The sequence below is a fragment of the Argentina anserina genome, chromosome 4 (assembly GCF_933775445.1).
Source record: "Argentina anserina chromosome 4, drPotAnse1.1, whole genome shotgun sequence".
Taxonomy (NCBI): Eukaryota; Viridiplantae; Streptophyta; class Magnoliopsida; order Rosales; family Rosaceae; genus Argentina; species Argentina anserina.
Window position 1 is genome coordinate 4,609,941 of NC_065875.1, and position 15,625 is coordinate 4,625,565.

Genomic DNA, 15,625 nt, shown 5'->3' on the forward strand with positions numbered 1-15,625 from the left:
TCCATCTGATTGTCACAAAGGTATAAATAGAAGCTCCTTATGATTTATGAAACGATAATGAAATTAATTAAGCAAAACATTGGAAACTTATAGTAGGGGAGTTTGTGTTTAATTTTTCAAATGGTACACTTGTTGGGAAGTTAGGCCTCAAATTGGTTGAAACACAACAGTCGAATGGTTTGCTATGTGTAAGCTGAACTGGCCTCCTTTTTCACTCACATCAATCTTGTCCACCCCATGAGGAGCCTTCATCTCGAAATTGGACACCAATTTGGCAATCACAAGTCCTAGAATTGGCAGTGCTAGTATGATCCCTGGACAACTCCTCCTTCCCATACCAAACGGCACAAATCTAAAATCGACTTTACCACCGGCCACGGCCTCTGTTCCACATTCTTCTTCGAAGAATCGCTCTGGCCGGAACTCCTCCGGATCTTTCCACCAGGCTGGGTTGTTGGCTAGCCACCATGCATTGACAACCACCTTCGACTCTCTGGGGATGGTAAAACCTCCTAGCTTTGCTTCTTCAAGGTTCATATGGGGTACCAATAGAGGTATTGGTGTGTGTAACCTCAATGTCTCTTTTACCGTCGCTTGTAAGTAAGGCAATTCATGTAGGTTGGATTCTGTCACCGGAGCTCCTTTAAGGACGGTTGAGATTTCTTCGCGGATCTTGCATTGAACGGAAGGATGGTTGACCAGCTCAGCTATGGCCCATTCCATGGACCATAGAGTTGTCTCTATTGCTGCAACGTTTATGTTCTCCACAATATAGAGCACATTTTCGTCACTGATCTCCCCCTTCATTTGAGCATCTATTATGTGATCTATGGCACAACTTATCTTGTGCTTCTCTCCATTGGCAGCCATAATTTGCCTACAAACACATACGAGTAATAGGAACTTAACACGTTCAGATTAACACAATAAAATTATTTGTACCACATTTATTAATCACATCATTCACAGACTATAAATTTGACGGAGAAACTTCGTTTTTTAGTGAATTCTACCTATGTGAGGGATTTGATAAAGAACAAGGCAGACAACAATGATCTTAGTCGTAGAAAATTTGAAGAAAGAAATTTAAAAAAAGAGAGAGAAGAAGTTACCTTCTCTTCTCAACAAAAAAGTTGTTGAAAAAGGCCAGTCGCCTAATTTGCAAGTCCCTGCACTTGTTCAGGTACCCTCTTAGAAATGGTCTGAGCAAAGGAATGAAATCACCATAGTTATACTCAAAGCTCTGAGCCAACCGGCTTCTCTCCGAGTTAAACCGGGTAGCTTCGACGAACAATGGGTCCTCTTGTGATTCAAACTTGGCATCAAACATCATCCTATACATAATGTTGTACAGCATTAGTTGCAAGCGTTTCCTAATGACTATCCCTTTAGTCTTCACTCCCTCATCTTTTTTCAGATCATGCACAACTTGGTCCATTTCCTCCTCCCACATGTTGCTATAATGTTGCACAACTTTGTTTGTGAAGAATGGCAGTGTCATGATCCTGCGCATTTTGCGCCAATGATCACCGTAAACTGTGAACACCATGTCTTGGCCATTGCCGGTGAAAATGTCGAAAACCAGGTTGCGAGGGCGAGAGCCGAACTCGACTCCCTGGCTGTGGAGGACTTGAGTTGCTAGCACGGGGTCTGAAACCACAGCTAGGTTTTTGGAGCCAAGTTTGAGGAGGAATATGGAGCCATATGTTTGTGACAAGGTTGCGAGAAGGCGGTGGTTGAGGTCATTGCCAAGTTGGAGCCAGTTGCCAAAGATTGGGAGGGAGAGAGGGCCAGGAGGGAGATTAGAAGAAGTGGAAATGGTATAGAAAAAGTAGGCGATGATGGGAATTAGTGGGAGGACAATGTGGGAGGTTAGGAATTTGGAGGCTGTGAGAAGCAATGTTAAAGTGAGAAGAGAGCAAAACAAGAGGGATTTGGTGACTAGATGAGCCATGGTTGGGGTTGGAGTGGAGGACTATAGATTTGAGAAGGGGAAAGGGTTTATATAGGTGTTGAAGGTTGGTGGGTGCAGTTGGTCTCAAATGGTTTTAGGAAGATTTCAGGGGGCTATAGTAGAATCTAGGTAGGAGGTCGAAGGTGTAGAGAAGTCAAGAGTTGTGGCTATTTTGTGTAGTTGGGTAGGTGAAGAATGCTTCTAACAGAAACAATTTCATTTCTTTACATGCTTGAGAAACATCTCTGATATGTAATAACATCTTAAATATGTAATTAACTCAACTGGTTTCATGAGATATCAAATTGATGGAGTTAATAAAGAGAAGTTCATCGACCATTATAGATTAAATGTCGATTGCATTTTATGCCTTTTGAGTATTTAATGTTTTGAAAATTGATTGTTCAAAAAGTTGTACGTCGTAAAATGATAAAAATATTTGTTACTATGTACAGACTGTTCCGGGAGAATTACTATTCTACCCTTATGTGTGTCTTAGCCTAATAGGTTTCCTGTTAGGAGATAGATTAGCATCTCCGTAATAGATTAGGACTCTGAATCCTACGGGATTGTGGTTTTGTAATGCCTATATATAGGCCCCCATATCATTCAATAATACACAATTATTTCATCCTGAAACACGTTATCAGCACGTTGCTCTAAAACCCTGAACTTTTAGAGCCCTATTTTTTTTTCTCTCTCTCTCCTCCGCCGGCCGCCGTCGATTCCAAGCTCCGGCATCTCCTCGCCGGCGCACCTCCTGCAGCCGCCGCATCGCTGCCGCCGCACCGCAGCCCCTGCCCGCAAGCCCTGCACGCAGCCCCGCAACCCCTGCGTGCTGCCCCCGCAGCCCCGCGCGCAGCCCCTGCGTGCTGCCCCCGCAGCCCCTGCACGCAGCCCCCGCAGCCCCTGCGCGCAGCCCCTGCATGCTGCCCCTGCAGCCCCGCGCGCAGCCCCTGCGTGCTGCCCCCGCAGCCCCGCACGCTGCCCTGCCCTGCAGCCCCCGCAACGCAGCCCTGCACGCACGCACGCTGCCCCGCACGCAGCCCTGCACGCACCCCTGCAGCCCCCCCTGCTGCCCCTGCACGCAGCCTCCGCAGCCCCGCAGGGTATCCTCCGCATTCGCTCCGCAAAAACATCTTTTTGCCCCGAAAAACCCCGCATCAGAGGATTCAAAATTGCTCCTCCCGCATATATACGCAATGAACGCAAACTGCACAAGCAAACTCTTCGCTCAAGAGAAGCTACTCCCGTCTTCTCTACCCTTTTGGGCCTTTAAACTATTTCTCTTTTTTCCTTTTTATTTTCCTATTGCTTATTAAATCGTTTATTTGCACGTTTTCGTTTTCTAACTATGTTTCACGTGCTTGTATAGGAAAAGTGATCACTCGTCGTACTATGGTGATGACATTCATGCCGAGATGGATGATACTTTTGTCATCTACATACGATTTTGATCGTACCCTCCCAAGATTTTATGTCATCGGACGAAGATCGAAAAGGAATTCAACAAGCAACTTCATGCATGACGATCGATTTGCAGAGCAATTTACTTATATGCGGTCTATTTGGCAGACTAACAAGTATGTTTTTCTTAAAGTTGCTGCTTTTGAAGATATATATATATAAATTATCGGGCGCTATTAGCCTTTTTTTTTTCATGTCTTCTTTTCCGGCCTTTCTTATAACGCCGATGAGACCAAAGAGGGATATGATTCCCCTCTTGGTCGACGTTTTTCGTGTGACGGTCCTGGGGGAGTCACGTTATTATTTAAAAAGGAAGATATCGATTTCGTGTGGTCGCCTGAGTGCACCGCTGTTTTGGGTGCGATCATGAGAATCGCCGATATGCATCGATTATTTTGTGACCATATACATCACAACCCTTCTAATTTCGGTTACATACTTGAATATTTCGATTATTCGAAACCTAACCAACCCTCGTTTCTTATGGATGCGTCGCCATCGCGACTGTTATTTGAATGTTTGAGTTTTCTTAAACTCATGCCTATAAACGATAATCCCAAGGTCTACGTACTCATTTATTTGAGTTGATTCATTACTCTGATGCAGCACTATTTGCTGACAAAAGATCCCAAAAATAAAGAATTCTATGGGACACACTTAAAGTGATTTAATGAACGTCTATGACGTTGTATTATCAGAGTTGACCTTGATGCATACTCCACATCCAAGAAACGCATGCCCTTTTTGGCACCTGTATCTATTTCTTGAGGGAATTTTGGAGATGGAAAAGTAACATTCTTCCATTCTCAAGTAAGCAAACATTTTTGAGCCTCAGGCTAAGGCTCCGCCCAATCCGATATGCAAGATTTTGTTGCTACGGACTTTTGATTAGTCACTCTATTTTGACTATGTCTTCTGCTTACTATTTTTCAAGTATGACGTTGGCATTGCCATGATTATTGCTCGACTTTATCCTAAGTCGTCTATTGGAATTGGAAGCTTGTTTGTGTTGTATTAAATATTGGCATATTCTATAAAAATTCTCGTCTTTCTTGGACTCGTGAGAATTTTATTTGCCTTGGCTTAGCATGCATGGTCAACGTTTGCAACTCACGTGGTTTTTAAATTGGCCGCTTTTGGGTTACATGGGACCCCAATAGCACTACATTGTGATTTTGGACTTTGAAATTTGGAAAACGGACCTCGGAACGTCAAAATTGACGTCGTTTTTCCCGGTTATTGTTCCGGCGTTTCCGGAACGTTTTTTGACGTTTTACCGGCGTATTCGCCGCCTTCCGGCCATATTCCGGCGTTTTCGGCACCGCCATCCTGTTCCGGACGGCGTTCCCTGTCGGACCTGAAGTTACGGCCTCCATACCGGCCGGCTCCGGCCGCCGGCGGCCAGTTTTCCGGCACTCGGTGCCGCCGGCTTTCGACGATTTTTTTTCCGTCGTTTCTCGTCATGTTTTCCGCATATTTCAGCAGTTCTTGCTGCCAAGTTTTCCCAGTCCAAATTTCACCCGGTTTTGAGTTATATTGACATGGTTTTCCGGTTAATTTTCCGATTTTCTCCAAGTCATTTCATAGCTCAAATGATTTTATTATTATTGGTGACCACCCGCACCAATTGGATGGTTTTTACAACCCAGATCGTTTGGTATTCAACTGCTCCAATACCATGTTTTTCCAACTCTTGAGTTGAAGAATGTAGTTCTATTGCCATGTGATACATTCGATGGGATTGCCATTTGTTTCAATCCCCTCTCTTACAATATCCTACGGCGTATTGTGTAGAGAAGTTCACCGCGTCGTTGACTCTCTTAATCTTCATTTTGAGAATGTCCCGCCGTGAAATCGAGTGTCTTGCTAATTGCGTAACCACCCACACTGTCCTACGGCGCAGGTAGTTGTTTTACGGATCTCGTGCGGAGATTGTGTTGTATATCTTCGTGCCTTGCTAAGTTTTAAAGGCCATACATGCCAATGATGGATTTCCATCTTGATATTTGTGTTAAGAATGGAGAGGAATAAATCTGTCAGATTTCATTGACAGTATCTTTTTCAAGCTTCGACAGTAGCTTTGTTAGCCTGTAGACATCGTTTTGCTTGCCTGCAGCAGTAGCTTTATGTAACTCAAGATTCTTTGAATCATGGGTTCGGTTTTACTGTCTTCTCGGTTTTGACATGATCGTTTTTTTGGTCATTTTGAACAAGATATGATGATTCGAGTTCTTTAAAATTCACATTATCATCTCTTTTTCATTTTCACGAAGCGATTGGAGGACCACCTCACCCATGCTCCACACGGTGAGGCCGAGCCTGCCTATTTCGGCGGCTCCATGGCATTAAGGCCGTCGGTGGCGGAATCCCCTCCTTCACAGGAGCTTGTGATGCCTCCCGTGTCTTCTAATGCCTCCATGACAATCTCTAATGTCAATCGCTCATTTTGCAAAGCTTGTTCTTTTGCTAGATTTCAAGGAAGTCCTTATTTGCTAAGGCTCCAACCGAGAACATTCCATTCTTACAAAGTATTTAAGGTGACATTAGTGGACCCTATCCAACCGAATACAGACATTTTTCGGTATTTTTATGGCATAGGTTAAGAGCATCGACGCGTTGGTCACACGTCGCTTTGCTTTCCACAAGAAACGCTGCATTCGCTAAAGTTTTTAGCTATGATCATCATACTAAGGGCTCACCACCCTTCCTATCCTCTCAAATCTATTTGAATGGATACCATTGGAGAGTTCACCTCCACGACTTTGATGATTTCGTTTTGCATATCTACTAGGATCGTCGTTGAACATATTATTCCTCATGTTCATTCACCGCATGATCTAGCAGAGCTCGGACTTGGTTATGGGTACTAACCTGCCGATTTTTGCATGGGGATATGTAATGATGTTGCATGCAGCGACACTTATTCGTTTCAGACCCACAACTTGCCAAGTGTTTAGTGCGTACCAGATAGTCACTGGATACGATCCCAACGTTCTTTTCACTAACGCCTATTTGGTTAAAGTTGTTTATGTGCCTCTATTGTAGTTATCTCAATGGGTCTACTTGAAACGATTAAGTATTCTGGTTGGTTATGATTTATGAATCACCAACACTTGTCCGCTATTTCCAATCTACAACCGTTGATCTCTATCCTGCGATATTAGCAGACAGTCACTTTGATGAGACATACTTCCCGTCGTTAGGGGGAGATATGGAATGCTCCCATTCTGGTTTTAACGCCAGGAATTGACGTGGTGTGGCACTATGTCTTATTAAGATCCCGCACTATTCAAAGTGAGTAAATGTGCAACGCATTATCGACCTCCAGAAAGTCAAAGATTCGATGCTCAATGACTTTACCGATATTGCGAAAGTGACGAGATTGCACATAAATGCTGTGATGTGCCGGTAAGGTTGGGACTCTCAGAATATGAGAGAATTTCATATGACCTGGTCCTAGCACCGTTGGCACCATCCCTGACAGTGGGAAGGAAGCCGGCGATGGCACCATCGTACGCTGTGGTGTTGTCGGCGCCCGTGGCATTGCACCACAAAACAAGGGCGGCAAACGCAAAGATGGACTAGTAAGGGTCATAGCTTCGGTCTTGGCTCCTGCCTAGATGAGGGGGAGACCATTATTCTCTAGAATCAAAACTAGAAAGAAGCGAAGTGCGTAGGCACAAGTATTTCGCCCATCATCAAGAGATATCCTATAAACATGTGTATCAACTAAGTTTCTGTGGGACGCTACAGACTCATTTTGTTGATATTAGAGAAGAATAGAACTCTCACGAATTGATCGTATACAACGCGCGCGTGTGTTTAATGTATTGATCTCCCATGATTGATGATGTATTCGCTTATGCTCTTATTCCGTTGTAAAGCATCAACGATGAGCAACTTGACCGAAGTGGAAAGAATCAATACAGGCTGAACTAGACTTGTTATGTTGGTCGTTGTTCGTAAGTGTAATGAGAAAGATGAAGTCATGCGATATATGCAGGACTTATGGCGCAAAGATTGTCTCATTATCCTAGTATTGACTACGATGAGTTATATTCTCTCGTTATGGACATAATTGCTTTCCGCTACTTGATCAGTAGTAGTGTCCATGAAAACTGATTTGCAGCATATGATAGTGGTCATTGCATATCTGTAAAGGGATCTTGACGCAGATATGAGAGTGCCCGAGGGACTTTAAATGCCTCCAGACCACGGAGAGCTTATGTAATCAGATTGCGACGTTCGAGAGAACGTAGTACAATCGGTTGCAAGAACTCATACCCATATGTGTTCATATGAAGCTAATTCTTGATTCTCTATTCCGTCTAAGTATAGATGATGAAGAGATTCAATGAGCTATACATTCCTACATGTTAGTGTTGTTGGGACACTATTGCTTTCATTATGACGTGATTAACTATGCGCCTATGCATTGTCATTGGACTTGCATTGCTTCTTTGACACGGGTTTAGTTCTACACTTAGTGAACCAACACAAATCCTATCCACACCAACGCCGCCAGCAGCTTCAGCAACATCAACGTACGCCTTGGTGTAGCAGTCGACACTGGTAGCGTAGAGGATGCGTACGGTTCCGTCTTGGACCAAAATCAGTCCTTCATTGGTCCATTCCCCCATTCTTTTCGCGAAAGACACATTAAATGTGACAAATCAGAATCTGTCCAGTTTCGTAGGTCAACTTCAACGAGACCTACAAGACAGCTCGCTCGATGAAATATGGTGATGGTACCGTTCGAAAGGCCTATGTGTCTACTTTCCATGGACATCAACCATTCGTTCATAGCTATCATATTGAGTGAGTTATGGCCGTTGTAGCAAAGTAGGACAGTCCTGTCCGGAAATTTGCAAGTCAGTCAACTTCGACAGAGCATTGTGAACTGCTCCGATCGGATGAGGTTGTGAACCTTATGTCACTAGAAAGACACGGGTGTCTACTTTTCAGAACATTTTACGGTTCGCTGATACCTATTTTGACGAAGACGTTATGGCCATTTAAGTGAGTGAAGGTCATTCTACCCGAGAATCTGATTTTCATTGCAAACTATTGTTTTGAGTTGTTATGCAATCTTGTTTCCTAAGATCTAAGTTTGGCTAAGTATAGCATGGATGATCTAAGGATGTGTGGCTAGATTAATGATTAATCATTAGCCCAAGACTACGTTTGAGAAGCATGTAATGAACGTTGTATACGTTGTTCTTTGTACTCCATGATTATGACACTAATCAGGGGGAGTTGTTTCGTAGACTTCAGGGGGAGTCTAGCTCACATGATGCTATCAAATGTAGACGGTGCGTTGTGCTCTTTTTCCCTTCGATCAAGCTTTTGTTTTTACCCAAGAGGTTTTTATTTTGCTTGACAAGGTTTTTACCGAGGCAACGATGTGTGCACCATGCAACCTAGGCATGCGACACAAGGGGGAGTGTTCCGGGAGAATTACTATTCTACCCTTATGTGTGTCTTAGCCTAATAGGTTTCCTGTTAGGAGATAGATTAGCATCTCCGTAATAGATTAGGACTCCGAATCCTACGGGATTGTGGTTTTGTAATGCCTATATATAGGCCCCCATATCATTCAATAATACACAATTATTTCATCCTGAAACACAGACTTAATTAAAAACTGCTTAGCCTAAGTTTTAATATTTATTATTATTGTTATTTTCCTTCGATCGTGTTTCAGAATAATAATGAGAATAAACTATTAAATTTTAATATAACGATTTCAAATAATCATTAGAATGTACCATAAAGGAAAATAATTTTCATGTGACATGAAGGCTTTTTTCTTATATTGAAAGGCAATGTATGATCAACATGAGTTTCATGAGATAATCGAACTATATGAAATCGATTACCATGTCTCAATTCGATATTTTCACAATTTATAATCATCAGAAGCTTGAACCGGCGCGGACCGGACTGTGCCCACCCTACCAAATTCATAAATTTTGGTGGATCAACTAATGTTTTTTTTGTTTTTTTTTCTGACACGGCGCAATCTCAACCCTTGGCCTTAATCCTACGGTCAGGATCACATTGTAGGCATCAAACAGCAGAGACTCGAGGTGAAGTAGAGGAATCCCGAATGAGAGAGATTTCAGTGACATCAGAGTGACAGAATTTGGGCGGAGCATTCAATCTCTCACTCCCCTCGTTTTCATCGACCACTCCCATCTCCTCTCCCTTCTTATTCTCTCTCTCTCTCTCTCTCTCTCTCTCTCTCTACAAATCTCCTAAACATTATTTGCTTGTCATTCATTTCATTCTGATCTCTCGTAGCATCTACTGAGACACAAGGTAGATTGGTCCCGAAATGGCCCCCATGCATTTTGTTGTGTTTTTATTTGTTGGGTTTCAGTTCTTGATTTGTTCGCGGTTTTTTAGCATGCACTTATGTTTATTGACTTGGGGTTTTTAGTTAGGTCTCTGTAGGCTTCGGAGATATGGACGCCATCATGCCCGTTTGCAAGACTGTTACTCCAACTCCGGTGAGTGCCCACCACCTCAACTTTCGGGTTTGGGTTTTGAGTGTACGGTTGAGTTTGGGTTAGTTTGAATTTGATGCATGTGAAATATGAATATGTCTTTGTTTGGGTTTGTACCAGATTTGGTTCAAGTTTATAAGCCTGAAATTTGATTTGTACGGATAAGCTGTTATTTGCACTGAAATTTTTAGTTGTTATGTAAATTAGGACTAGCAGTTGTTAGAGAATTGGGATGAATTAAAGACAACCTTAAATTTCTACTTCTAGGCTGCAATGGATTGATTATAATTAGGCAGAAGTCAAGTTTTGGTTTGCTTAATGAATTACGGATGAGTTCTCCTTGTTATACTGTCTTTTGAATTTCATTTTTTGAATTTTGATTGCCTGAAGTGGTCATTGTGTATATTGTAGTCACTTTGTTTTGGGTTTTTGTTATTTTTGTATTTGGAAGAGGTTATTTTTTGGACAAACTGGAGAGATCAGGAGTTCCCAATGTAGCTTCATGGTGGGAAATAAAGTTAGCTTTTTGAGGCAGAGAGCTCAGGGTGCTCAGATTAGTTATAGATCAAGGAAGCATGCCGGAGCTCTCCATGCTACATGTCGTGCCGAAAAAATCCTGGTGGCAAATAGAGGAGAAATTGCTGTTCGTGTTATTCGAACAGCGCATGAGATGGGCATTCCCTGTGTGGCTGTTTACTCAACAATTGACAAGGATGCGCTTCATGTCAAATTGGCTGATGAATCTGTTTGTATTGGGGAAGCAGCAAGCAGTCAGTCGTAAGTAGTTATCTGTTGACTTGTTCTCTCCAATGCTTTTCCTTCCTCTCAGTTTTTGGTTTTCTAGTGAAGATCTTTATATAATTGATCAGTGGAGTTTTATGAGGAATTGTAAGGAAAACCCTCCACTAGATGACAGAAGTTTTTTTTTTTCCCTGTAAAGCACCTGTTATTTTATATTATGGCATTTTAGTTAACTATCATCCTAGATTTATTTCAGATGACAAGGGTTAAGTTTTTTTTTTTATCTGTCTGATCACAGGTACCTAGTGGTTCCAAATGTCTTATCTGCTGCCATTAGTCGTAAATGTACAATGCTTCATCCTGGATATGGTTTCCTATCTGAGAATGCATCTTTTGTTGAAATGTGCAAAGAACATGGAATCAACTTTATTGGTCCCAAGGTTAGTACTTCAATTGGAAAGCTTCATGAATTGAAGTATCCAAGTTTATTACATTGATCTCATGGTTGGATGCTATTCATGAACCAGTGATTTATTAGTGTATAGCTTATGGTCAAATTTTCATGTGACTGATTATTATTCTTATTTCGTTTGTAGTGATTCTGTAATAAATTTTCAACTTGACAGAATACTTAGTACATATTATCTGATATTCTGATATTTTGTCTATGCTTCATATGGTTAATTTTACTCAAGTGATATGGCTAAAGTTTCTCCTTTTTTTTTTCTTTTTTTTTTTTAAATCTGCAGCCTGAAAGTATTCGCATTATGGGTGATAAATCCACTGCAAGAGAAACAATGAAGCAAGCAGGTGTTCCAACTGTACCAGGAAGTGATGGTTTACTAAAGGTATGCGAGTAAACTGTAGGTATTAATTACATAACTTTATGATTGGATTTCTTGGTAAATGCTTATTTTCAATAATATCATTCTACAGAGCACAGAGGAAGGAATCAAGCTTGCCGAGGAGATTGGTTATCCTGTTATGATCAAGGTAAATAATTTTATTAGTGTCTCATGATATAAAGAATTTACAGTGCACAACCTTGCATCTTAACTACAAACTTCAAATTTAAAATTCTCCTAGTATGATGTTGTGGAAAAGGGTAATATTGTGGTATAGACTTATTTGATAAAAGGAATCAGTATTACAATGAGATAAATTTGGCTGAGGACATGCTATGTATATGGTTGCTCAAGAAATTTTCAATAATTTTAATAGAGAAGACAAAAGGCTTGGAAGATTTGCTGTTTCTGAAAGCTGGTCAATACTTATGTAACTTATAATTTAAATCTTGGATGGAGCCTAATAAGAAAAGCCTTCATCAAGGGGCTTAATTCACTAGTCAAATCTTGTGACCTAAAGGATGTTTTATTTATTTATTTATTTATTGAGCTTTACTAGTGTGTTAGATATGTTTACTTTAATTTGTACATTTAGAAAAGAGGTTTAATATTTGAATGAAGTAAACACAAGTTTTGACTAAAATGGGTACTTAGAAATCATGAGGCGGATGCACAAATTTGTATGTTATCCTCCTTGTTGCTGTAAAGTGATTAGTATATTGCTCTATTTAAGGCAACAGCCGGTGGTGGAGGACGTGGCATGCGTCTTGCTAAAGAGCCTGGAGAGTTTGTGAAGTTGTTACAGGTATGCCAGTTTATTTTAGTTTCCTTTTATGAAATACTTCTCTAACTTCAAAAACAAAGTAAACAAAATTGGTAGTATATTGTGACTTTACGTCAAATAAGTTCAAAAATGACTTCATATTTCAATTGATCATGTCCTCTATAAATGAATAGTCTTTTTGTATTAATAGGGTTACCCAATGCCTTAATTTCTTCATCATCTGATTGGTTTCAGGCAGCAAAGAGCGAGGCTGCAGCTGCTTTTGGAAATGATGGAGTTTATTTAGAAAAGTATGTAGTAAATCCCAGACACATTGAATTTCAGGTAAAGGACTTAATGATAATCTCTGCAAAATCTTACACTGGTACATATGCAAACCTAATACAGATTGATATTCAATACTGGCATGTAACCTCTTGGTTCATCCCTCGTCATTACAGGTTCTTGCGGATATGTACGGTAATGTTGTTCACTTTGGAGAGCGTGATTGCAGCATCCAGGTACTTCTAAGCAGCCTAATGCAGCTGTTTATATACAAATTTATATCGGATACCTAATTATCCATTAGACAGGCAAAACCTGGTCATATCTTACGTGATAACAATTGAAGTAACTTCAGAAATATATCAATGTCAGACCAAAGAAAATAGATTATCTACTTATTTAGCTTGTTCTCTATCTTTTTATGAAAAAAAGGTCAAACGCCATGACACCTGACAAATTGTTTCTTGTCTATTGAACTATCATAGAGGAGGAACCAAAAGCTGCTAGAAGAAGCACCCTCTCCTGCGTTGACTCCAGAATTGCGGAAAGCCATGGGTGATGCAGCAGTTGCTGCGGCAGCATCTATTGGTTACATTGGTGTTGGAACCATTGAGTTCCTTCTGGACGAAAGAGGTTCCTTTTACTTCATGGAAATGAACACTAGGATTCAGGTTAAACTACAATCAGTATCCAAAGTCTTTAATTAATACAGAACTTTTCTTAGTTATGCTAATTCTCTCCCCAACTGAACCACAGGTTGAGCATCCTGTGACAGAAATGATTTCCTCTGTTGACTTGATTGAAGAACAAATCCGTGTCGCTATGGGAGAAAAACTTCGATTGACACAGGTATATAACAAATTTCAGCACCCTCAAGTATCTGCAGTAGACTAGTAGGATATTTGATAATCATATTTCTACAGGATGATATTGTGCTCAGAGGACATTCAATTGAATGTCGTATCAATGCAGAAGATGCTTTTAAAGGATTCCGACCTGGGCCAGGTACGTGTAGATGTTATGGTTTATGGTAAACAAACCCTTTACTTTTGGGATCCCTCACTCATTACTTTGTATTGTATCATGTATTGGGTTATTGGGATGCGCACAGGCCTTGTTAATTATGACATGGGTTCTAAGTTATATTGCAAAGGTCAATGTGTCGATAACTATGCCAGCACTTCTAGCTTTTCGATGCTTTATGGTGCTCGTGCTTGTACTGGATGGAACAATGACAATCTATGCTTCAGTTTTATAATCTAATTCTAAAATTCTGCTCATTTGCAGGTAGAATAACAGCTTACTTACCAGCTGGTGGTCCATTTGTTAGAATGGATAGTCATGTTTATCCTGATTATGTGGTTCCTCCAAACTATGATTCCCTTCTTGGAAAGGTGTGTGCCCAAGAAAAGTCATGTCTACCATTGCTTATACAAGTAACTAAATATACTTTTTGAGGTTCCATTTCTAAATATTTTATCAACTTTTAAATAGCTTATTGTGTGGGCACCAACAAGAGAAAAGGCAATTGATCGGATGAAAAGAGCTCTTAACGACACTATCATAACAGGTAATGTTGAGTTCATTGTATAAAAAAAATCATATTAATATACATGTATGTATGTGCCAGTTATATGAAAGAAAGCTTGTTTGAGCGAATCAAATTTACAATAGAAGCGACAGGTTTTGGTGTTGGATATTTTACTTTTTATATTTTAATTATCACTTTTGTTCACAGGTGTTCCTACAACTATTGAATATCATAAGCTGATCCTGGAGATAGAGGATTTCAAGAACGGGAAGGTCGATACTGCTTTTATTCCCAAGCATGAAGAGGAGCTAGCAGCGGTAAGAAGCAATTTTAACCTTGAACATGACTTTACTAGTGACTTAATTATTTTTATTTCCAAAATAATGGTGGTCACTACTGTTTTCTTGGTGCGACAAATTTTAAGTAATATGCTTTAAACTAGAGTGTGCTTCTAAAGTTTTAATGAGTCAAATAACATTTCCTACATCATTCCTTCTTTTTTTTTGAGATCTTGGCTGGTTTATAGTAGTGCCTGTAAAGTCTTTCATATTTGAAGCCCTTTTTCCCGCTTGCCGCACTTTTGAAAATTGCATGTCTTGTGAATCCATATCCATCCATATTAGAATGAACTGGTGGAAATCTATATCTAATATCAGATAACGTAATTCAAAATTGTTTTTATTGAACAATTTTCTTATATTTCCCTTAAAAGAATTGTATATTTCTGTTCTGTTTTTAGTTTGCTGATGCTTGCAGTGCCGCTTTACTTTGCATACAGCCCCAACAAGTGTTGCCTGCATCCCCACCAAAAGAACTAGCTAGTGCAAGTGCGTAGATGGACTGCTCCAGTATCGCTACTTCCTGTTCTTTTTTACCACATTTCAGATGTGGAAAACACATTCACTTTTTTGTACCTTAATGTGTAATTGATGTTCCTATTGTAACAGTTGTAAAATTGACATGCCTTGCATTATGGAATTCCATTTGAAATTTTGATAAGTTCCTATAGTGAAAACTAGTGTCGCATGTCATATATATAGAATTAATAAGGGTTCTGCAGACTCATTCATGCCATCATACTATGCAAGATGCTTTCTTTCATTATTGAGTTTCATCCTAATTCTGATTGAAGTTGTCATTTTTTATTGAATTTTATTGTTTTGTTGTTGATTGAACTCTACATTTGGAATTTCAGAGTAAACTTTTGAATTGTGGTAACATGTAAATTACGCAGTGCTTCCTTTTGTTGTGCTCATTTAATCCAGAAAAAAAAAGGCAGGAAGACCATGGTGTCATGTTATATGAAGTCTCCATTTTCCCTGTTTGGAGTCGTGTAGAGCTAGGCCAGACTATCCTTTTTTGCTTATACTACCATGTAAGAGCAATCCGACCGTGAACATTTTTCACAAGCAGGTATCTCATAAGGTGTTGGTGACTTCGAGATGAGTTCGACTCCCGGAGACCCCAACCGGCTCTTGCAAAACCATAGAAGGTTCTCGGAGGGACAACCTCCATCACTTCACAGCTAAA

The 15,625-nt window shown here is 40.4% G+C and overlaps 2 protein-coding genes across 3 annotated transcripts; one reads left to right on the forward strand and one right to left on the reverse strand.

Annotated features, from left to right (window-relative positions):
* Nucleotides 1-87: 87 nt before the first annotated feature.
* Nucleotides 88-1,956, reverse strand: LOC126790767 (cytochrome P450 CYP73A100-like). The gene is made up of 2 exons (XM_050517111.1): nucleotides 1,113-1,956; nucleotides 88-877 (listed from the first exon to the last, which is right to left on the reverse strand). The coding sequence occupies exons 1-2, from the start codon at nucleotides 1,952-1,954 to the stop codon at nucleotides 148-150; spliced, it is 1,572 nt and encodes a 523-aa protein (XP_050373068.1). The 5' UTR covers nucleotides 1,955-1,956; the 3' UTR covers nucleotides 88-147.
* Nucleotides 1,957-9,588: 7,632 nt separating this feature from the next.
* LOC126790766 (biotin carboxylase 1, chloroplastic) lies at nucleotides 9,589-15,239 on the forward strand. Of its 2 annotated transcripts, none has more exons than XM_050517110.1 (16): nucleotides 9,589-9,742; nucleotides 9,868-9,933; nucleotides 10,382-10,707; nucleotides 10,970-11,111; nucleotides 11,421-11,519; nucleotides 11,608-11,664; nucleotides 12,250-12,321; nucleotides 12,535-12,624; nucleotides 12,741-12,800; nucleotides 13,050-13,235; nucleotides 13,321-13,413; nucleotides 13,488-13,569; nucleotides 13,852-13,958; nucleotides 14,059-14,134; nucleotides 14,303-14,412; nucleotides 14,874-15,239. In XM_050517110.1, the coding sequence occupies exons 2-16, from the start codon at nucleotides 9,889-9,891 to the stop codon at nucleotides 14,928-14,930; spliced, it is 1,602 nt and encodes a 533-aa protein (XP_050373067.1). In that variant the 5' UTR covers nucleotides 9,589-9,742; nucleotides 9,868-9,888; the 3' UTR covers nucleotides 14,931-15,239. The 2 variants fall into 2 exon arrangements, with proteins under 2 accessions (XP_050373067.1, XP_050373066.1); XM_050517109.1 differs by having other exon boundaries at nucleotides 9,592-9,742; nucleotides 9,864-9,933.
* Nucleotides 15,240-15,625: the final 386 nt, after the last annotated feature.

Excerpts from the sequence above, each read along its gene's own strand:
- LOC126790767 (XM_050517111.1), bottom strand. The coding sequence starts at position 1,954 with ATGGCTCATCTAGTCACCAAATCCCTCTTGTTTTGCTCTCTTCTCACT. Across the intron at positions 878-1,112 it reads TTTTTTGTTGAGAAGAGAAG|GCAAATTATGGCTGCCAATG; the intron begins GTAACTTCTTCT and ends ATGTGTTTGTAG.
- LOC126790766 (XM_050517110.1), top strand. The coding sequence starts at position 9,889 with ATGGACGCCATCATGCCCGTTTGCAAGACTGTTACTCCAACTCCG. Across the intron at positions 11,112-11,420 it reads TCAACTTTATTGGTCCCAAG|CCTGAAAGTATTCGCATTAT; the intron begins GTTAGTACTTCA and ends TTAAATCTGCAG. Across the intron at positions 13,414-13,487 it reads AAAAACTTCGATTGACACAG|GATGATATTGTGCTCAGAGG; the intron begins GTATATAACAAA and ends ATATTTCTACAG.